The following is a 23,890-nucleotide window of genomic DNA, read 5'->3' on the forward strand; positions in this document are numbered from 1 at the left end:
AAATGTATATACAGTAAGTAACACTTTTGGGAGAAACTTTTAATGAAATCCACCCAGTTTAATAGTATGTTGTTCACACTAAACACAGTTAATGTGTCAAATTTCCCTTTACGTGATACTTTGTCCAAAAATCTGTTCATAAACCTTTTGCTCCAGAAGTGTAAAAAAAGAAAAGTGTGCGAAAAAAAAATCATAACTTATAATCCAAAAAATACAGTATATCATTCAATTTTTTACAAGTTTTAGGTATCCAGCTGTGGGGATTTTACAAAGTAAAAGTCTACAAAGTAAAAACAACATCAACCGTTCAGAGGAATAGTTTAAAAAATGAGTTGAAACTGTATAAAAAGTCCTCCAAAATAGTCTTTAGTTTCACACACTGATATTATCTGATTAAAATCCTATCAACTAAAGTCACTCCTCTATACCTGACTTCATCAAGCTGTGAAAAGCAGAAGTTGATATGTACCCGCAGACCTGACATTTAAATAGAAGAATGCTGGGCTTTCTAGACAATATGATGAAACAGAAAAGCTTTTATCCCAATTTCCATAAAGAATATCTCACTTAAAGATTTTTTTATTCGTCCTCTGTGCTTTATTGCCTAAAAATTAAACATTCATGAGCTGCTTTTTCCTTATTTACATACAATGTGTTTCATCTTTGTGAGCAAGTCTTTTTCAAGGACAATGCTCTTATCAGAGTTACTCACTAACCTCTTATTTAATGACACTGTTGAATATCAAGTGTCTTCTTTGCCTTGGCACTTGAGCACCGAATGAAACAAGCAGAAATTATGTAAGGTAAGTTCCCCGTTAGATTTGTGCACCTGAGACGTTTAAAAGTGAGACCATTGTCATGTAGATTCATTGTCAAGGAAGAGCGACTGATGAATATTTCATCCCCTTTTTGCCTAGCGCCTCTCTCCTGCTTGGATACAGACATCCGCTGCTTTAAATGACACTTGTGGCCCTCTGGTGTTCATGATACAGATGAGTTTCTTCGCATATACAGTTCAGCCATGAAGCTGCTTTTGTTCCATTGCTTTTTTCATGGACTGTCTCCATATATAGATGACATAATATATTCCGTACATATGTGGTTCTAACATTTATTTCTTTATATTTCAGGTAAGCCAGAGAATGCATTTAAAGAGAGAGGAGCAAAGATGGTCGATTCATAAATAGTCTTTTTGTTAACAGAGAACGTGGGACGAGTATCACACACGGTACCGGACGGGGATAAGTACTGGTTCCAGATGCAGAACTGGTTCAGAAAGAGATACCAGACGCAGACCAGGCTAGGGTTAGGGTACCAGTATCGGGCCCAGAAGTTTGGTCCACTTTAAAAAGTATTTTTTTTTTAAGTTTTAAAAAATTTGTTTTAGTGTGTTCAGTAAAAGTTTATCCTATTCTTGTTTGTTTTGGATTTTGGCCCCCTGTGCGATTGAGTTTGACACCCCTGGTCAAAAACAATAAAATAAAATAAAGGAAAGTGAAAGTCAATCCACTAAAGGTGCAGAACGTCAATAGCTTTAATAAACTTCTGTCATTTACGTCATCTTTAGTTTTGTTTTTATTACAATTTTAAAAGTTCCAATTGTCATAATTATAATTGTTTAATGTTTTGTGCTTACTTGCTGTTTTTGTTCCAACTTTACTCTCTCTGCAATGATCCCTATAGATTATAAGCCATAGCCATAATCCATGGTTATCTCTGAGCTGAATATCTTCTGACTTTTTAGGTCCATGACTTCATTTGTTAAATGCAAAATCTTTTTTTCCTCCATCTTTTGCTCAGACAATTTTTTTCTGTTTGTCACACAGAAGTTTGGAATTTCCAAATTTTGTTCCTCTACAAATGTTGTTTTTTGGTCAACATGCTCTTTGCCTCCTGCATTAGGATCTTATAAATCCCATACCGGACACAAAGTAAAACAGTAAGTAAAAAAATACTTTTATTTTCATTGGTAAATATCCCATGCACTTGATGCCTCAGAAAGTTGGAGATATATGGTCTAACACTGTAACAACAAGTGGTTGGGTGGTTCAGTGGGGGCTGCCACGCAGGAAACCTGGGTTCAATTCCCGGAGCGTGCATTGAGCTTCATCCAGTGAGGGTCCTTGGGCGAGACCCTTGACGCTACTGACCAACTGAGTTCCCCTGTGCTTTACGAATAGAGCTGTTTCGCTGTGGCGACCCCTAATGGGATAAGCTGAAAGGTGAACAACTGTTCTTTAATAGCAAAAACTAAAATGCATTACTCTTGTATTGTGTTACACCCAAAACCAGGTCAGTAAATGCAGACTTAGATTAAAGCAATGGTATAAAATAGCTATTTTTTTATATATATAATTGAAGTGATGTACCTAAGTTCAAGCCTTTAGAACAGGTAGTTATAACATGTGAATGACTTTTTGGTTCTAATTAAAAAACTGTAAGTGTGAGGGCTTTTTACTCACGTTGGGGTCTGGTGGCAGCACCCCTCTTTGTTTGTTAAGAAGAGTAAGAATAGAAACAAACATTAATTCTTTTGATAATCTATCACATAAGATACAAAAGAGCAGAAAACTAAGTCTGAACTGAATATTCTCAATATTTTAAAAATGGGTGATTTAACAGAGCAGATTAGTAAACAAAAAAAATATGACCATGATTATGCACAAGTTTGAGCCTAATAAAATAGTTAAGTTACCCCTAAATAAGTACATTTTTTTCCACTCTTCCCTCCGACAGAAGCTAGAAAATTTTCATCACTCTTATTGATATTAGAGCCCTGGAGATCTCCCTTTTATGTGTGTGTATGTATTTGTGTATAGATATGTGTTTCACCTGCAGGAGGCCCAACAAGGTTCTGCATGCCGCCTGCCCACGTTCCCTCCAATTCTGACTGAGGCTACCCTCAACACGGCCAATGAGAGAAGTTTTCTGAAGGTTTAAAAGAGGTAACAGCGCCCTGCTGAAACTCCACCTCCTTTTTTTTTTTACTGTGAATCCCATCTAGCCTTTCTGTCTTGGCTTTGAAAAAATTGTGGGTATTTCAGAAAAGGAATTTCTGGGTAACAGAAATATTGCACCATTCTGTTAGTTTGGGTGCTTATCCAGTTTCTTTAATTCTTTGGTTCCAAGTTTAGGTTTTTTTTATGCTGTGTTGGTCATACACACCTTCTCGCTTCTGTATGACAGTTCACGTCTTCTCCAACTGAGTGGTGTTATTTCATCCACAGAAAATGGTTCAGTGGGACAAAATGAAGTAAATTCAGTCGCCATTCTTTCCATGATTTGGACACTACCATGTTGGAGCCAGACGTCAGCAAGTAGTGAGTGGATTGAATCGGTTTGAGTCATTATTTCTATGGCATCCATTCTCGCGTATCGGGGTGAACTTGTTTGAAGTCTGCAGCCCTAGTGGTTGAGAGCAGGTTGGATTGAATCTGCCAATCAAACACTTTTGACATGAGACCACATATTTTTATAGTGGAAGCATCTCATTGACACTCAATGGTAACAGGGTGGTGTAAAATATTGTTAATAGCTTAAGCTTTTATTTTCTCATTTTCATTTTTAAATGAACTGGAATTCATGGGTCTGGGAGTCTCTTAGAAGTTTTTTAGTTTGTAATATGTACATTTGATACAACTCACAGCAGACACAATATGTATACAGGTTTGTCTTAAAAAGGGGGTTTTATATTGTAGGGAGAAGAACCTTAAGTGGATGGTTTTCATCCCTATTTTGATATGACATTTTTTAAATTATAGCAAGCTGAGCCATAAGGTGAAGTTATGGGAGAGTATTTAAAGCTAGAAGTGAACATTTGTGAGCAGCAGTATGGTTTCATGCCAAGAAAAAACACTACAGATGCAACATTTGCTTTGAAGATGTTGATAGATAAGTGCAAAGAAGGTCAGAGAGCTGTGTCTATGTGGATATGGAGAAAGCTTATGACAGAGTGCCCAGAGAGGAACTATGGTATTGTATGAGGAAGTCTGGAGTGACAGAGAAATATGATAGAGCAGTGCAGGACATGTATGAGGGCTGTAAGACAGTGGTGAGGTGTTCTGTAGGGTGACAAAAGAGTTCAAGGTGGAGGTAGGAGTACATCAAAGATCAGCTTTGACCCCCTTCCTGTTTGCAATGGTGATGGACAGACTGACTGAGGAGGTTAGACAGGAATCACCATGGACTATGATGTTTGATGGAGGAAGCTGATTTATTGTGGCGACCCCTGAAAGAAAAAGCCGAAAGGAATAGAAGAAGACCAAACAGACTGCAAAAAACATAACAAAAAAAACCTTTTGCCACTCTACCTACAATTCACAACAGATTATCCACTATAATAAAGGTTCAATTCACTCTAACAGAACACATGACATTTTGTTCCACTAATGTTTAAAGTAAATCATTGTGACTTATCAAAATACAGTATTTAGTATACAGGACAATACTAGAAGTTATTATTTCCCCCCACAATCCTCCTGTCTTGTTCCCTGGATGGAACTGTGGCATTACAAGGTGAGAGAGCAGCTTCTCTAAAGCCTCCGAGCCTTATGCAGAAACCACCACAAATCCACAAAAACACACTGGAGGAGCTGAGAAGCGTTCGAGGATTTTACTACCGATTTGTTGAAGTCATTGTTGTTGTTGCCATTGCTCTTTTTCTTTATCATTTTTTCTCCTTTTTCAAGCATATCCTTAGGCCATGAGCTGTGGTCCAGTGTCCTTTCTCTGATGAATATTGCATGGACTGCAGCTTGACCAGCCATCCAGCACTTGCTGTCATGGTTGATGGGTTTCATTGTTGCCTTGCTACTGTTTACTTTAAAGTTTTTTGTATTATTCTATTTTGAAGTTTGTATTTTGACTTTTGATTTTGTTGCTGTCAGTCGTAGTATTTTTTCTTGAAATGTGCTACATTTAATACAATTTATATTTTTTTAATTATTATTATATAGCAGTGAGCTTGACAAACTAGGTAACTTTATACTCTAAGTAATTTAAAAAAAGATTAAGGTGTTTCCATATGATTTAGCTTTTTGATGTAGTTCTCATAAAGTCAGTGTAAAGACAATTTTAGTAATTCTTTCTGTGCTGTTTGGAGCTGGGGAAACCAGATGAAACATTTGTCTTTGGAGGTTCTTTCAACTGTTTTTCCACGCACCCACTTCCTATCCAAATAACAATTTAGTAACTTAAACATTTCTTCTCAGAAATTCCATGGTTTCTACATTGACTCTAAACCATCTTTCTAGCAAGTTAAGCACATTAGTTTCATTTTTTAACAATTTCATACATTATGTTCCACTTGCACTCTTTATTTAAGAAGCAACTGTGCTGCTTTCAGTAAGAAATAAACATTCAAGCAAAAGAGAGGTCAAGATTGAAATGTAAATTGAACATATTTCTTTAAAAGGCCATAATTTTCAAGCAAATGTTCACTTTTTTTCTCATTCATGGAAATAAGCTGCCGGGTGAAATTCCTATACTCCACTCTAATCAGTAATGAGAGCATGAGTTGAATGTTTTCTTTTCAACAGTAAGACTGGCTGAAAACTATACATACCTGCGATGCACAACGATTCTCTGTCTAACCGTGTGAATGGAAAGTGCAGCCACTTTGCATAGAGCAATTCAAAGTTAATTTCCCAAACTTTCTCAAGCAGAAAATGAGCATGGCATAGATAACACACAAAAATGCATCGTCAACTGTGTATCTGTTTTGTGATTGCATACGGCAACAACCCTGTTGACTTTCATCAGGAAGCCTTAAATCACACTGCATACATTTCACATTTGACCCCCATGGTAATTTTTGCTGTTGAAAAGGACATTTTCTGACTTTGATTCACGTTTGTCCTTTGATTGTGTGTATCTATCTAAATTAAATGGACCCCAATAAGCTATAAGTTGGTTTTACTTGAATATATTTAAACCAAAAGTAAAATTAAGCTTATGTTTTAACCATTTGATTTGTGCTCTTAATAAAGTTACAAATTTTATAGGTTGGAACGTATTGTGATAATTGTGTAAATAATATCTGAATGAATTGTAAACAATCATTTAGTTTATTTACATTTTATTTTCAGATGAAATGCTGCATTCCACAAAAAGCGTTGAAATCTTCAATCTGGAGATTTTATCTTATTAAAAGACAGATTATTGGACTCCTAAGTAAATCAAATATGGTAATATGGATATTTTAATAAGTGTCTGCAGGTTAGAAAAAAAATGGTCTACTGTGCTATAACTGGCCCTTAAGCCGTGTTAACACAGCAATAAATTGACATTTAGTGTTTTGAATTTGTTTTTAAAACATATAAAACATACAGATGGTGCAGAAATACTTTAGTACCCAACCACCAGGCCACGGACCGGGACTGGTCTGTGGATCAAATTCCACTGGGAACTAATAAATTATACCCGTCTTTAGTTTTGAGTCCCAGAAACCTTACTAGTAATTTGTAACAAAAAACAAACAAACAAACAAAACAAAAAAACACAACACAGCGACGTTAGCTGGGTTAACATTTTCATTATAACACTCGGCCAACATCAGAAAATGTATCTAGATACAGTATACCTTATAAGGCACACTGAGGCACTGTCATGTATTGGAAAAAAATCAGGCTTTTAAGTGCACCTAATAGTGTAGAAAATACAATATATAGATCAACTCTTTTTAGTTTTCTTCATAGAAGATTTTTGGCCTTATTTGAAGAGCTTTTCCACAAAGACGCCACACAAAAGTTGCTTCCCTGCTCCAGCCCCACTGCATAATAATTGCAGCATCTGAAGTGGGATGATTCTGTTTGCCACACAGGAGAGCAAAATAATGAAGGGAAATCAAATGTTGTGGCTGTTCTGAGCTCGACCGATGCAGGCTCCTGAGCCAAATGGTCTCGGGGTGTAATGGTGCTCTTGCCTTTTAAATTTTATCACTTGGTAGACCTGCCATCTGGACAGACCCAGAGGTGCAGAGAGACTGATTCAAACTAGATGCAGTAATAGATAAGGTCAGACATTCAATAAAAGCATCTGCAAAATTACAGACACAGTCTTGTCATTGTACCATGACGGATTCGGCACGGAAATCTAATGTCTTTTCTATACATGTGAGAAATATGCTTTGGTCACAAATGAGGGGTATTCAGTTTTACTACTGGCAATAATAATGACGTTAATGCCCAGATCCCCCAGATAATCACCAGCTCTATGTCCTTAATATGTAAAGCAATTGAGAGGAACACGGTGAAATTGCCTCTGAAAGCAGATTTGAGTTGGATCAGATCCAGAGAAGCAAGGCCAATGATAGGCCAAGATGAATCTGCTGATGCACATTTTCCCCATTACAATTCCTCTTGGCCACCCCGCTGTTGTATGTGTTGCGTGAATGATTTGTGGGAGCTTGATCATCGACTCACTCATTCAAAAAACGATCTATCCTAACCTTTTCACACGACTGTGTGCTCAAGCTTGAAAACTCTGATCTATGACACCCCAAAAAGAGTTGACCCTCATTGGATAAAGCGTTCCAAATTGCGTCCTTGATATATAGCTGGCCCTTATTATTGCTCCCCCCTGTCAATTTTCCATATTCCTCTCAAGGTCAATTCCTCAGAGGGGTTGGACAAAGCAGCAGCAGACAGGCTCTACTGTTACTGCTGGTCTGCCTCGCATCCACCTCTGCAGTCACCTACTCCACTCTGTGCTCCAATCATATCATCCTCAAAACGAACTACCTGCAGCACAGAAGTCATCAGGCAATGTGATGAAAATAAAGCCAGCAAAACGTTAGCACTTTAATAATCGAAAAGAACTAAAGTAAACTTTTTTTTTTTGATTGGACAAAACCATTAAAACATGGTTGTGTCTACAATAGCCTTAGTTTGATGTGGGTTTTTTTTACTGTTTAACTTTACTTAACCTATTTTAAACTAATTCATGTGAGGAAGACTCATAAAAGTATGTGTATGCTTCAATATCAAGAGTGATCTTGTCCTTCGAGTAAACAGCACCAATGAAGAAAAGCACATTTGATCAACTATATAGTAATAAAACATGCCTTTGAAATGACACACTTGCTATCAGACACAGAAATATACACAAGTTTTAAAAATGTAACTTAATTAATTACCGTATTTTTCGGACTATAAGTCGCACCGGAGTATAAGTCGCAGGGGCCAAAAAATGCATAATGAAGAAGAAAAAACCATACATAAGTCGCACTGGAGTATAAGTCGCATTTTTTTCAAGTAATTTATTTTACAAACTGATTGAAAAAAACGATATTAAATCATCCTAGAAGGTAAGTTATAACATTCATAAGTGAATAGAAAACAGGCTGAATATGTGTCAACACATATTCACATATTAGCATCATGAAAAAAACGAAAAGGTGTAGCATTTATATAACATAACAGTTTTATTTAACTATAGCCTCAAGAACTCATCAACTTTGTATCTTTACTGTAATCAATTGCACGCAATTTCACTCCATATCACTAAATCCCTTAAATTCTTCGTCCTCTGTGTCACGTCTGAATAACTAAAGTAAATAAAGTAATTGCATAGATCACCATAAGAGGGCACTCTAGACTTACGGTCCATATCTCATCTCATTAAAAATTCGTATATAAGTCGCACTGGAGTATAAGTCGCAGGGACATTCAATCTATGAAAAAAAATGGAAAATACGGTAACCAAAAACATGAACATAACGATGGAGAGACCCAGGGGACATTTCAATCTGGGCCCCATTTAGTTTACCTTTGGGCTCCAGGTGGGTTTGTCCGCGGGTTCCATTGTGTCTATATAAATATAAACCATTTACCATGTATGAGTGTTTGTACATATTAGGGCTGGGTGGATAAAATCGATCTAAACCTAATAGATCAATAATCAATCCATAAAAGTAGAAATCGATCTAAAGCATAAAGCTAATGTCTGGTAGCTTGATGCTAGCATATAACATCCCTTAGGATGGCTAATGCTAACGTTCGGTGGACTATGCGGACTAAATAAACATATTTATATACTCACAGGCATCTCTTTTGAGGATTTTTTTCAAGTAACCATATGTGGTCTAAAAAAAACTGTTATTTTTCTCATACTCTCTGCTTCTTTTGAAATAAGATGTAATGCTATAATGTGAATATCACCTGGTGGCCAAACCAAAATGCCCTCCAGGAGAGGCAAAACAATTGTTGGAGCTTCTCTGTTTGAGAATCCACATAACACTGTATGCTATTAACAATCTCATTCTAATTTTGCTAATAAATTTGACAGTTTGTGAATTCTACCAAAATAATATGATTATCTTCAAAACATATATCGATTATTAGTGTAAACTGTGTAAACCATGTAAACTAAAAATTTAATTAAATCGAACTGAATTGAGTGCATTGAAAGAATAAAGAAAAAAATGATAAACTAATTAACCAAGGCTCTGGTGAATCGAAACAAATCAATTCTGGAAATCATTGGTGATACCGACCCCTAGTATAGATGTGTGCATTTATTTTTGTTTTTTATTTCGCAATTAATTCACGACTAAAGGTCCAAAGTTGGTGATATATATCAATGTAATCCTTTGTTGGTTTTTATTGTTTTTTATTTTGGGAGGGGAGGGGGGGTTGTCTTCTTTAGTATTTCTTTTGCTTTGATTGTTTGAATTAAGCCAGCTCAAAATAATGTAATTTAGAAATTAATGTTTTAATTAACTTGGCAAGATTTTATAAAAAAATTTTGTATGAAAAAAAAAACAGCAGCTTTAAAAAACAGACCAAGCACTCCTTTTCCAATAAACATTTGGACCTGTCTGCAATAAATAGAAATAACTTTTGCACAACCTAATAATTAATTATTTACATTTTTATTTTTTGACCCTACAAATGGTTTCATCTTTAGTGTTTGAAATTCTTGCAGAAAGTTTACATCATCATAACTAGTGATCCTTGTTAATTTTGTTGCACCATAGCAACTCACAAAGCAAAACATTCCATTCAGTCAGTCTCCAATGAGTTCCTAAACTCTCCTACATTTGCTGCAATGATTGAACAGATTACATGTTCACTTTTTTTTGTTTATATGTTGTTTGTATTAAACAAAGATTTTTATGTGCACTGCTAGCACAAGCAGTTAATCATTTTACACTACAATACACATTTGAATGTAACAACCACCATATTTTACTGCTATTAAAGTCCACTGCTTGTATTGTTAATAAAGAAAATGTGTTATTATGTTGAAAATTTTAAACCATTGCTCTCAGATAATTTATGGGACAGCCTGAAATGGTTTGAATAAAAATAAAAGGTTTGAGAATACAATGTTCACGGACAAGTCCCAATAATTTAACGGCGACATGAAAAGCACAGGAAACAGACGTCAGTGAGGACTTTCATTCTGCTTGATGTGTTGCAGAGGTCCCCACATCACTTCCTAAAACACTGCTTCAACAAACAATGCGACCCCTGCAGTGACGGAACATGCCCCACCACAGACACTTTATCTGTTTACACAGTGACCTGCTCTGCTGAGTTTTTGATGTATGCGAAATATCCACACACACAAAAAACACATTTTTAAACAACAAAACATTAGTGTATATTTAAATATGTTACACTTTCTGTTCTTTGGGAAAAGTTTGATAAAATTTTAAATTGTTTAATTTTGGATTTGGTGAATAATCCCCCTTTAAGACGATTGAGTCAGTCAGGAAATCTGCTGAGGTCCACACTTGATCATAGGCAAGCAACTTTAAAGGCATCATAACAATAGAAAACATGAAAGAATGCAATTAGGATATAAACAAACATATCAGTGCAACTGTTATTATCGCAAAAAACACATTCCTACGTGTGTTCGCTCTGTAATTTCTACAATATTGCACACATTTTGGTATATTGTGGTGCAACTTCTTAGTTTATCAGCATGGATTAGTTATATAATGTATTTTATTGGTCAAAGGATGGGATTTTATTTTAAGTCCTTCAGCTTTAATCTATGATTTCAGGGAATCATGAATTTGACATATTGTGGTTATGAAGCCTCTGGCTATGGACCTGATTTATCTCAAATCAGATGTTAGAAAAAGACAGAAAAACTGAGCTTTTATTAAACTCTAGAAAGTCTGAACTCAAGTAGTATCAATTATATGAATGTATCAAAACCTGAAGCTTGGCTCTTCAAGGAGAAAGGTAAACCATTGAGTGACCCTGTACACTCTTAAAGAAATGTAAGAATAAAGGAACGATAGAACAGTGTCATCTACTCAAGGTGAATCCTTACATTTTTCTGAAAAAGGTTATATGGCATAACAACTTCTTCTTTCTTTTTTTCTTCTTTTCAGCTTTTTCCCTCAAGGGTTGCCCACTACAGTAAATCAGTTTCCTCTGTCTAACCATAACAACTTGTTTTTGAATCTTTTGAAAGGCTAAAGCAAAATGGATCAAAAAGTCTAAGCAAACGGAAACAACCAGTATTTATAATGTAATAGGTCAATTCGATTTACGATCGATATGGTTGGATCGTAGGAAAATAAATTGATTAATCTAATAATTTCTCTGCTTTGTTGCATTTAGTCGGGAAATGATTCTAGTTGCACAATTTCTAATACCATTCTAGGATGTTTTATTTTGGAGGTAGACAATAAATCTTCAAAACCAAATAACAATCAATTCACTCTTTTTTTTTCATATTAATCCATCCAAAAGTGGTAAACAAATAAGATGAGATTTAAAATGAAACCAAATTTTGAAGGCAAAGAAAAAGTAAATGAAAAAATACAATACAATTGTACAATACAATTCAAATATATTGATATTGGAGTCCATTTGGATTGAGGCAAAGTAGATTTATTTTACTTTAACATAAATATGACAGTGACATTATAGTGGACAAGACCCATGATGGCAGCAAACAGTGATAAATCCACCATTACAGTCAAATGAGTTGAAACACTGAATCTTTCAAAGACGTGACCATGTCCTAATAATGTTCTGTTCTGTTTTGTATTATTTTGATGGGCAAAAACATCAGTGGTCTGAACTTTATGAAAGTAAAATGTGAATTTTGATCACTTTTATGTTTGTACTTGTTTATACTTGATTATCTTCCAAGAACAATAAGGACTGGAAAACTTTACTGCACTGTTCTGTACCGGGTATTTATTTCTGAGTCACACTGTTTGAAGCTTAGGCTAAAGATGTACTGGATCGATTTTAGGTTGGTGAATTAGATTGAATCGACTGAATCGTATCGGCAACCACCAGATATGATATGAATTGAATTGTTATTAATACGAATCGTTACACCCTTTGAAATAGCATTTTAACCAGCTATAAGAAAGCATCTAGTCTGTTTTAGAAAAACGTATTGTTGTCATTGTTGTACATCTATCTATATACATGAAGACTGTAGATTAGAAAATGTTTTGTTAAAATGATTGATAGGAAAAATGCATGATTCAGTAAAATATTCCAGAGCTACCTCAATCCAAGATTTAATGAAAACAGATTAAACTAAAGGTGCTTCAGTCTAGTTATCCAACATCCAATTTATTATGTTGGAATTATGCATGCACGGGAAGACCAAACAAATTCCAGTCACTTGTTTTACACCATTACTTTCATTAGCAGCTGGAGGCTGCTTCTGCATCCCAATTGAAAAGCTTCATTCAAGCATGATGCAAACCAACAAACATGAAGGTGTTGGCTTTCATTTTGAATGAAACACAACTTTTTAAACAGTAAATTTTGAAAACTGTGTTTGAATAAGCTCTTAAAATATTATTGTTAGTCAGGCTGACACAGGGAAAAAAAATAATTTGGGTGGAAGTAGATCCAAGGTCTTGTTTGTGCCCTGCATTCGGAATATATGGTGACCTGGAATTCAGCCCCCAGGGGGTATTGTATATTATTTCTCAGTACAAAGAAGTGCTTGAAGTTCTCTACAACAGACAATATAGTCTGTGCATGCGTTTGTATGTGTGCGTGTTTAATGGGAGAGGGGAAGCCTTTAGACAAAGAAGAGATCAAAACAAAGCTCATGTGACTCATGTGATATTTGTCAGTGAAGGAGGTGCAACTTCCCATCATTTTAACAGGCACTGTTTTTTTTGGCAGCCTTTGTTGTTTGTTTGTGTGTTTTGTTATGTTTTTTGGCTATGCAGCAATATAGAGAAACGATTAAAGAGAAGAATAACACACTTGTGTTTGCATGTTTTGGCAAATGCTTATGTAATTAGGATCTCCATAAATATACCAAGCGAGTTATTGGCATCAGTGCGTCACAATCACACAGTGACATCCAGCAGTGAGTGTCTCAGCACCTGTAGTGTTTGTCTGCAGAAAATGTTGTTTAGTTCTATTTTTATCTTTCCGAGTAAAAAAAAAAAAAAAAAGTTAATTTTGTGTTAAAACTGTGTGGGGTGATGTGATGTAGCAGCAGGAAGACCTTTTTACACGTTGTCTGGGTGCAAGCTTGGTCACTGTAACTTGTATGTGTGAGCTAATTGGCTTCTTTTGCCATTATGCCCTCCCCTTGACCCGTATGAAAACGCTGCTCTCTCGCAGTTCACCAGGCCAAGAATTGCTCCACTCAATTTTTCCTGCTAAAGGTAATTGCTGACTGACTTCTGACCTGTGAGTGTTAGATTTGTGGGCCAATGTATATTGCATTCAGTCTGCTAGAAACACAAAGTGGTGCAAAGTTTATTTAGCTGCTGGTCACAGAGCTAAAAATGAACAATTAAGCTGTACTGCCTTCTCTCGATTGGGTCTGAGTTGATATTGTAAAAGCAGTGCGTTTGAAAATAATGCAGTTTCCTAAAAATGTCCATGGTGACAAAAAAGAAAAGATTAAAGAATATATATTTTGATGATGCATACTTTGATTAGTAAGACAAGACAAGTCTGTTTATAGCACATTTCATGTACAGAGACAATTCCAAGTGTTTTACATAAAACATTAAAATAAACAATCAAAAGAAATAGTAAAGGTGTGCTCATTAAAATAAGATTTAAAAAGAGTTAAAAAGAAGCTAATTTAAAAATAAACAGTGCAGATGTAAACTTTTGAATACATACTAGTTGCAGCTGTGAGCAGGTGGGTCTTTATCCTGGATTTAAATAAATAAATACAATAAACTGAGGGTTTCAGATGATCTAAGGTTTTTTGGAAGTCTGTTCCAGATCTGTGGAGCATAGAAGCTGAATGCAGCTTCTCCATGTTTAGTTTTTAATCTAGGAACTGATAAAAGACCGGATCCAGATGACCGGAGTGGTCTGCCTAGTGTATACTGGGTCAAGAGGTCAGTCGTGTACTTTGGTGCAAAACCATTCAAGGCTTTATAAACCAGTAACAGAAAGACCTCAGAACTAGACTGATGTGGTCTACTTTCTTGGTCCTTGTGAGAACCCAAGCAGCAGAGTTCTGAATAAGCTGCAGTTTCCTGATGGTTCTTTTTGGTAGTCCTGTAAAAACACTGTTACAGTAATCAAGTCGACTAAAGATGAAAGCATGCACTAGTTTCTCCAGGTCCTGATTAGACTTTAGATCTTTGATCATAGAGATATTTTTGAGATGATAGTAGGCGTATTTTGAGACTGCCTTAATATCCATCCATCCATTTTCTTGAACGCTTTGTCCCTTTCGGGGTCGTGGGGGTGCTGGAGCCTATCCCAGCTACTGACGGGCGAAGGCGGGGTACACCCTGGACAGGTCGCCAGTCTGTCGCAGGGCCTCAATCACACACACATCCACACCTAGGGACAATTTAGAGTCACCAATTAACCTATGAAGCATGTTTTTGGACGGTGGGAGGAAGCCGGAGTCCCCGGTGAAAACCCACGCATGCACGGGGAGAACATGCAAACTCCACACAGAAAGGTCCCAGCTGGGATTCGAACCGGGGCCTTCTCGCTGTGAGGCAAGAGCGCTAACCACTGCGCCACCGTGCAGCCCTGCCTTAATATGTTTATCAAAATTTAGGTCTGTGTCTATCACTACACCCAAGTTTGTGGCCTGGTTGGTCATTTTTAGATTAATAGATTGAAGCTCTGTAGTGAAATCTAACCTTTTTTTCTTTAGCCCCAAAGACAATAACCCCAGTTTTGTTTTTGTTTTTTTTAAGTTGTGGCACATCCAGTCTTTAATGTCCTCAATGCATTTACCAAGAGCCTGTCCAGGGCCTCGGTCTCCTGGTGTCAGTGTAATATATATCTGTGTATCATCTGCGTAGCTATGGTAAATAATGTTGTTCTTTATAACCTGGACCAGTGGGAGCATGTAAATGTAAATAGAAGTGGTCCCAGGATGGAGCCTTGGGGTACTCCTCATGTTATGTCTGTTGGCTCTGGTTTGAAGTTACCAAATGACACAAAATGTTTCCTGTTTTCCAAGTACGTTTTGATAGTAGCATGTAGGGATGCTATTCCAGCCTAATTAACAATAAAAAAGCCGGCCTTCATTCGTGGTCTAATCAGTTCATCCTTACTTTGATAACCCTTCATTTTTTAAAGAACTGTGGTTCCTAATGGCTCAGACTCTGGACCTCAGAGCATTCCCTCTGATGAGAGGTTAAAGTGTTACAATTTAGCATTAAAAGAAGATTTTTTTTTTTTTTTACTTCCACAGCAGTAATATTTTATTCAGACAGCTTGACATTCCACCAGTCTCTGACTGTATTCATTTATAACCCTCTGGTATCAAATTACTATCATTATATAATTAAACAAATTGATACAGCTGCTACTACAAATGAATACGTTTTTGAATTTTGTCAAGGATAAGATGCAGCTCTGTGGGTTCCCCCTGAATTTTCATCATTAACTTGTTTTTTCTTTGAGATCTTAAAAAAAATATCTGCAAAAATGTTGATCTTAACATGTCATAAAACTAATATTTAGTGTTTTTTCTAATTGTTTTAGAAAGCTAATGGTCACTAACCTGAAAGAATTATTACATATTATTAGAGTAGAATAGAATAGAATAGAACAGAAGTTTTATTTTCATATGTTTTTTTTTTTGTTTAAGAAAAGAGAAAGGTGAGGCTCTAATTTATAAACTAATATGACCAGAATCACAAATCAGTATCTAAGAAAACCTGTTTTCTCGTGAAGTGCAGACTCCCTCGTTGTCATGTTATGCCACAAACCCCTCTGAGCTTGTTTTTGAGCAAAGCACATGATAGATGGGAGGAGAAAGCTTTGTAAGGGGCTTGGCACTCCGAATACTACAGCCAATAAGAACTTGACCGACTCCACCTTGTAGCCATTGTGTCCAGGTCATCCAGCTGTTTGATCTGGAAAGTGAATGAAGTCGACTGTTCAGCCTTACTGTACTCAGTGGAAACAGAGCTCAGGAGCTCCATCCAACTTCTGGACTGACACCTTAGACAGAGACGTGCAGGTTATTTGAAGAAATGTTTCCAGTGATCTATTTGCGTTTTATATTGTTGCCATGTGACAAATATTTAAAACATTCAGATTAACTAACTTTGTTTTGCAATTAACTGGATTTTTTTAATTTCACAGAAAAAACAAAGCAGCTACAGCATCCTGGTCCTGGAGCTTTTGCCAAGGTAAGATACTTTCTGTCAGGTGAGATACCTGGCTTGTAGTTTTTTTTTTTTTTTTTACTTTAACAGTAAAATTAAAAAAAAGGTATTTTTTATATTTATTTTTGAATTAATTACTTTTTTTTCCCTGTCCAATCATTTTGATAAAAAAAGGAACATTCTTGCCTGAAACCACAAAGAGCTCCCTGATAACAGTGGGTCTTGAGTTACTGAGATTATTCAGACATCTTAACCTTTTTATCCTCAGACACAAAATCGTCTTTATGCCGCTGCCTGTGTTCTCTTTTCATCTGACCCTGCTTGATTCTGGTATGTGTGCTGTCAAGAGGCACTTTTAGGCCGCCCACTTTAAGTGCTTTATTTAGACCTGTACAGTATGACGGGTTACATGCTTCTGCAGATTGGTCTTATATTTCATTCCTCTAACTGGCCTGAATGAATCAACTCTATTGTTTTAACTAAACTCTTCCTCCTTACTTTGCTCTGGAGGATTGAATCTTTGGCTAAAAATGTGGGTTTTATGCATCACTTTTGACATTTTTTTCTTTGTTAGCTGGAGCTCAGTCTGTTAAAATGTGTTCATTTATCTATTGTGCAAACTTATAAAACCTTATTCTTTCAATATATAGGTAACACACCATGTCTCTAGCACAAGAGAGATTGGGAAAGATGGTTCTGGGGGAGTTGGAAATGGGTCTGGATTGTGCTGGTTTAAGTTGTTTGATTTTACACCATCAAAATGCTGTGAACTGTCCCTCTTGTGTTGCTATAAAAACATATTCTATGATCTTGGAAAATCTATAAAACCAACTGCAATTTTTTTAAATGTGAGAAAAAATGTTCTGTTACTTTTTCTTAATAGTAATACAATAATAATAATAATGCAATCAGTATTAATACACAGCTAGTCTTACAAATAAAAAGAATTTTACAATACAACCTTTTTTATGCATTACATAATATTTTACAGTTTCACCCATGTGAATACTTAGCTGTCCAGCGTGACCCATAAAGACACAGTTGTTATTTCTTTTTTACTGTGTTTAGTATCTTTAGAATAAGGCAGGGATGCATTTACAGCTGCACAGCAGCAGCTAAAATCCCAACCTAATAACCAAAGGTCTTTAACCCACATTAAATATGCACTACTTGCTGCACAGAACTGGCTTGTCCAATAAGTTTTCAGAGCTCTATGCCAACTCTTCAAGGCAGTCAAGTTCTGCTTGGATTTAAAGCACGATATTATCACCAACCGGGTTATTTTAACTATTGTTCACTGCAAAAACAATGCATTTAGGGTGCTTGATGGTATGGTGGTTGTGGCTCCCTTGGCTTGAGCATCCTGTTTGCCAACTGCTTGATTAAGGGTGCAATTTTTATTGGCTCCAACTGTAATAGTAATCCATATGTTGCTTTGGAAAATGGTGGCAGCATGGTTTTTAACTCTGTTGACTCTGTTGGGCTATAGTTATTAGGTCCAAGATAAACAGTGGGAGCTAAATAAGTCAATAAATATCAGTAAAAAGGAAAAGCAAAACTAGAAATCCATAAAACCATAAATATTCTAATAATAATAAGGTAACTTGGCCTATGTAACTGTCTTAGGTTTGATTTAGAATGTTATTATAGGTTTTATTTTGAAAATTTTATTTGTGAGCTAAAAACAATGAAAGCATCTAAGCTTTTTTGTCATCTTTATCTGCCATTGACAGATTTTAACTGAGGGAAAATGCCGTGTGCCGTTGGTGGTCCCGAAGGCTACACTCCACCAGAAGGTGGCTGGGGATGGATGGTGGTGGTCGGGGCCTTCATTTCTATCGGCTTCTCTTATGCCTTCCCCAAGTCCATCACTGTCTTCTTCAAAGAAATCGAGGTGATCTTCGACGTGACAAGCAGCCAAGTGTCATGGATCTCATCTATCATGCTAGCAGTCATGTATGGCGGAGGTGAGCTGAACTCCAAACTACCATAGAGGGAGCGAGGTTTAGTAACATTTGACATTTAGCACTTGAGGAAGATTTGTAGATAGAATCAATTTCTGGCTCTTAGCATGACCATAAAAGATTTATTCCCGCTGTGTTCGGTTAGAAGTCAATCCTTTGTCTTCCGCTAAAATACAGCCGTACTCAGAAGCATCTCCCTCTTGTTTTGTCTACAAAGAAGCCACTGATCCTCACAGTGAGAGTGCATGCTCAATTAATAAACTTTCAAACTGAGATAGAATAATACTGTAACTCTTCTATTGAAGTGCTGTTGCAACATAATCTCTCACAGGAGTGCACAAATAGGTTTTGCCTTTGTGAGCGCATAGATTATTCCCCTGGTGCTTTGAAAGTTGAACAACAGCGGGGAGTTGGGTGGTGTTCCTGCACTGAAAAAATGAGTGATATGACATGGCTTAAGTCAATCGGATAATAATAAACATCCATTCATGTGCTTGAATAGAGCTTAAATAATAGTAGCAATGCATTTAAAATGTTTTTGTCCCAAAAACGAAACATCTCTCTTTAATAGTCAAAATGTTTGCTGAAAAGCAAACATTATATCTGCAAAAAACAAATATTTGAAGGCACAGAACAAAAATGGTATGGTATTAGATCTGCTGAATTGCACATATGAAGTTGATCATAAACAGCTCCTTCATGCTGCATAAATCCCAGGAAAACAAAACTTGCACGTGCCTATTTACTTCCAGTAGCATTACACTGCCAAAGCATGTAAAACATCCTATTCAAGCCGAACCCTCATTACTGCTTGACGGAAGGGTCATGTTCCCCTTAAAGGAATCAATGCTGCTTATTGTTCAGCAGCACATTCCCCTAACAAGTAGCTGCTGAGTGACATGCATGCTGTAAAAGGAGGTCAGTGGGTTTCCCTTCAAGACTTTTTGACCTCAATTTTAACTTTTTGATGTGAATTACAAAACTGTAATCCATATCAAATGGATCCAAGGTAAGATTTTAATTAAAGCAAGTTTGTTTTGTTACACTCAAATGTACCCTTCTAAAGGAGGGTTTTAAGAAGATAAACTTTGACCTAGTTTTGTCATTAACGTTCACCTATGCCCTTACAGAGAAGCAAACACCGAATCCTTTTATGGAATCTCCTTTTTTGTTTGCTCATGAAATTCACTTGTCTTCTGCAGTCTCATACTTGGCATAAGGCTCACTGATTGGTTTGATGGATGTGAAAATGAGTATAATCGCGGGCTCTGAAATATGTCGCCAGGTGAATTTCTTCTGAAAGAATGAGAATAAAAACTAGGAAATGTTTGTCAGTACTGTGACAGTCTCCTCTCATTTGTGTTTTAAACATTCTGAGCACAAGTGAAGTTCATTAGCAGCCTACTGTTGCATACCTCTGAACTCCTTCAATTTTTGATTCATTACACTCATAATATTCTACACTGGTTTGCCTCCAACCTTTATATATAAAGTAACCCTCTGCAAAATAGAAGGAAAGAACTCATTGTGTGCGTTGAGACAGCCTGCATTACAATTTAAAACCCCTTTTTCTTGCGCTGTGCTGGCAAATGAGTCTGGACAACCTCTAAACAAAAGCTGTCAGTTTCCATTTAGGTTCATTGGGGACCACAGAGATTTGGCAGGAAGGCAAAAGTGTCTTCCATGTGGATCCTCATACTCATTTAGACTGGTTGTTATAAGCTGTAGATGGAGACAGTGCTTTGGGACCTGAACTCTGCATGCATCTTAGTCATTTGTCTGCAAGTCAGAGTAATTTTCTTGAACTAATGCAAGATCCAGTATTCATGCATCTTAATAAGTTGATTTATTCCTTTTTCATTCAGCCTTTTTCTTCTGAAATAAGTACCAGGTGCCAAACCTGCCAAAACAAGATTTCCATTTTTTTCCATGCAAACTATGTTGTCCCCCCGCCTCTAACGCTACACCACACACAAATATAAAACACACCCCCACGTTTACATGTCTGACCAGAGAAACGTCCATTAATAATTTGAAATACATTTGGACTCCATTTGAAAGGATTTTCCAAACAAATTATTTTTCTGTCAATTTTTATGAATCTCAGGCTGAACAAATGATTTTTTCATTGCAGTGTTTGTGGGTTTTCTGACAGATAGAATTATTAATAGCATGAAAACGCATCCACTGCACTGCAGTACTGACACAAAATGATTGCAGAAGTTGTTTGAATGTGCTCTGGCACAGCTGTGGCACCAGAGCCCCCTGGTGGTTAAAGTTGAAAGTGTGCACAAAGCAGTGGTCACCTTTTAGGAAGCAGAAACTGCATATTTTATCTTGTTATTTATTTATTTAATTGTTTATTGTACTATAGGCCCTATCAGCAGCATCTTGGTTAACAAGTATGGGAGTCGTCCTGTTATGATGGCTGGAGGATTACTCTCTGGAGTGGGACTTGTTGCTGCCTCTTTCTGCAACTCTGTTCAAGCCTTATACTTCTGCATCGGTGTGATAGGAGGTATGTACATTTTGATCATTTAAATATATTTTTTAGTTTGTTAAATATTTACTTAAGCAAATGTGACCATCAGTTCAAAAAGACATTGGCAGTTTCCAGAACACGAGTCTGCAACCTTTGACACTAAGAGCCATTTGGCCAAGTTTTTTACTGGCCAAAACCCAGTGAAATCTATAAATTCCCACTTCCCCTTATGGAAAATACTCTTTATATTTTTGTGACCATTTATTTACAAACTGGAGCTTTCAAATACTTGTAATAATACATTTATAACAGTGTTATATTTTTCTATATATAGCAATCTTTTATTTCTTTTACTTTTGCCGTCAGCACACACAAGTTCCTTTCAAAATAAGATACAACCTGTATCACATTAGATTGGTTTACTTGAATTAAAAATGTGAAGCAGTCAATTCAAACTATCAAAAATAAAACATGACCACATTGGTTTAAAAATACAATATATTTAATAAAAGTCTACACATGTAGATGCAATCATATTAAGAACGTTGGCTCTGAACAGGAACTATACACTGTAGTGCAGCAGAAGATAAGAATATAACCTTTAAAATTATTATAATAATAACCACAACAAAACTTAACATACTGAAGCCAAAACTAAAAAAAAAATTCTTTTTTTTACTTTCTTTTCCAGGTTGCAGACCCTTGTTAAAGCACAATTAATTTTTACTGTTGATTATTTATTTATCTTTTTCTATTCTTCAAGGTTTGGGGCTGGCTTTCAACCTGAACCCTGCTCTCACTATGATTGGAAAATATTTCTACAAGAGGCGTCCCATTGCTAATGGGATTGCCATGGCTGGAAGTCCCGTCTTTCTCTCCACCTTGGCTCCTCTTAACACCTGGTTCTTTGACCAGTTTGGTTGGAGAGGAAGTTTCATGATTCTCGGAGGGCTGCTTCTGAACTGCTGTGTTGCAGGCTCGCTCATGCGACCCATTGGGCCAAAACCTAAACCAGCAGAGAAGACCACTGAGAGAAAGACTGTATCGCAGACCATTAACAGCTTCATTGACCTCACTTTGTTTAAGCACCGTGGGTTTTTGCTCTACATTGTGGGCAACTTTGTAATGTTCTTTGGCTTGTTTGCACCACTAGTGTTCCTCTCTAATTATGCCAAGAGTGAAGAAATCCCAAAGGAGAAGGCAGCTTTTTTACTCTCTGTGCTGGCTTTTGTTGACATGTTTGCCCGTCCTTCAATGGGCTTTGTGGCCAGTACCAAGTGGGTTCGGCCCAGAATCCAATACTTCTTTGCTGCCTCTGCACTGCTCAATGGCATCTGTCATGTTTTGGCTCCGATATCAGTTGACTATACAGGCTTTGTTATTTATGCCATTTTCTTTGGATTTGCTTTTGGCTGGCTGAGCTCAGTGTTGTTTGAGACTTTGATGGATCTTGTGGGAGCCCAACGATTCTCAAGTGCTGTTGGGTTGGTCACCATTGTGGAATGCGGTCCAGTACTGTTAGGGCCTCCACTACTGGGTGAGTTTCTCATCATTCAGTTTCATACATTTGCTGAAAGGATAAGGTTGAACGCAATCAAGCTGTCTGAACCTTTGACTTTTTTTCTGTTTTCAGGAAAGTTCAAAGACGTCTACCATCATTACAGGTACACATACCAGGGCTGCGGGATCATCCTCATTGTCGCCAGTGTTTTCCTGTTTGCTGGAATGGGACTTAACTATCGGTTGTTGGCCAAGGAGAAAAAAGAGGAGGAGAGGAGGCCCAGGGTGGGAAATAGAGGACAAAGTTCCAGTGGGGACAAAGCAGTGGCAGAGGCTCGGAGCAAAGAAGACACCGTCTAGTGTTCTGTACCCAGTCAGCTTTCATCTTTGAGCAAAGTAATTCATAATATTACGAAGAAAATAAAAAGAATTTGTATACTTCAGTGACAGGTTTTACATTTGACCGTGTTTTAGTGTTGCATGCTTCTAATATCAATCAAACTCTGTTAAAAAACATTTTTGTCTTACTTTCCTAACCTTTATATATAAAACATAAATGAACAGCTTTGTTTTTAGCTTATATACAAAAACTGTTCATCATTGAAATAAAATTATGCACATAAGTTTCTTTTTCAAAATGTTTTATTAAAGCTTCCGTCTCAAACGTATGTATACAGCTTATATATATATATATATATATATATATATATATATATATATATATATATATATATATATATTAACCTGGAATTGTGTATTTTGTGTATCCAATTTAACCTTTGAATATGTTTGATGAAACTGACAACATAGCTAAAAAGTTTAGAGAAGACCGCACAACAAGAGAATAGCCAATCCGACTAATACTTTTTTATATGTATAATTAAGAAATTTATTAACATTTTGATCTCCTAACAACGTTAAAATCGTTTTAACCATTGCTTTTTTTTCATCTGTAAAGGAACACCTCAAAGTGTTAAATAAACTGCCATTAAATAATGACTCTTGCTTTCTTTTTTGATATTTGAAAATGTTCATGTTTGTGCTTCAAGGCATAGGCTACTTGGTGAATTTCTAAAAAGATTTGATTGACTGTAAAAGTGCCTCAAACGTGGCAGTAATTTTACGTATTTGCTTTTTTAAATTTATTTATTCATTCAGCAATACATGCGGTTAGTCTGTCAGTCAGTCAGTTGATAAGACAGTATTTTTAAGGTTTTTTTTGTTAACAAATACTAGACTATAGACGAATTGCATTTGAGGTGAGTTCTGACTTACTCATTTATTTATGTGAAAATATTTTCTTTTTTTTAAACACTATTAAAATTGGGCTAATTGTATTTTATTTGGCATGTTGATTTTCATTTTTTTTCACCTGCACAGTACCAC

General features: G+C 36.3%; 1 protein-coding gene across 7 annotated transcripts; it reads left to right on the top strand.

The window, feature by feature from the left end:
• The first annotated feature begins 6 nt into the window (after window positions 1–6).
• On the top strand, window positions 7–23,500 carry slc16a1a (solute carrier family 16 member 1a). 7 transcript variants are annotated; one of them, XM_024271276.2, is made up of 9 exons: window positions 7–2,945; window positions 3,228–3,320; window positions 16,273–16,410; window positions 16,536–16,582; window positions 16,827–16,888; window positions 18,292–18,525; window positions 20,897–21,040; window positions 21,768–22,541; window positions 22,638–23,500. In XM_024271276.2, exons 6-9 carry the CDS (start codon window positions 18,309–18,311, stop codon window positions 22,862–22,864), a joined length of 1,362 nt encoding a protein of 453 aa, XP_024127044.1. In that variant the 5' UTR covers window positions 7–2,945; window positions 3,228–3,320; window positions 16,273–16,410; window positions 16,536–16,582; window positions 16,827–16,888; window positions 18,292–18,308; the 3' UTR covers window positions 22,865–23,500. The 7 variants fall into 7 exon arrangements, with proteins under 7 accessions (XP_024127044.1, XP_024127040.1, XP_024127045.1 ...); XM_024271272.2 differs by lacking the exon at window positions 16,827–16,888; XM_024271277.2 differs by lacking the exon at window positions 16,273–16,410.
• The last annotated feature ends 390 nt before the right edge of the window (window positions 23,501–23,890 follow it).

The sequence above is a fragment of the Oryzias melastigma genome, linkage group LG5 (genome assembly GCF_002922805.2).
Source record: "Oryzias melastigma strain HK-1 linkage group LG5, ASM292280v2, whole genome shotgun sequence".
In the NCBI taxonomy this organism is placed as follows: Eukaryota; Metazoa; Chordata; class Actinopteri; order Beloniformes; family Adrianichthyidae; genus Oryzias; species Oryzias melastigma.

Excerpts from the sequence above, each read along its gene's own strand:
- slc16a1a (XM_024271276.2), top strand. The coding sequence starts at position 18,309 with ATGCCGTGTGCCGTTGGTGGTCCCGAAGGCTACACTCCACCAGAAGGT. Across the intron at positions 21,041-21,767 it reads CTGCATCGGTGTGATAGGAG|GTTTGGGGCTGGCTTTCAAC; the intron begins GTATGTACATTT and ends CTATTCTTCAAG. Across the intron at positions 22,542-22,637 it reads GTTAGGGCCTCCACTACTGG|GAAAGTTCAAAGACGTCTAC; the intron begins GTGAGTTTCTCA and ends TTCTGTTTTCAG.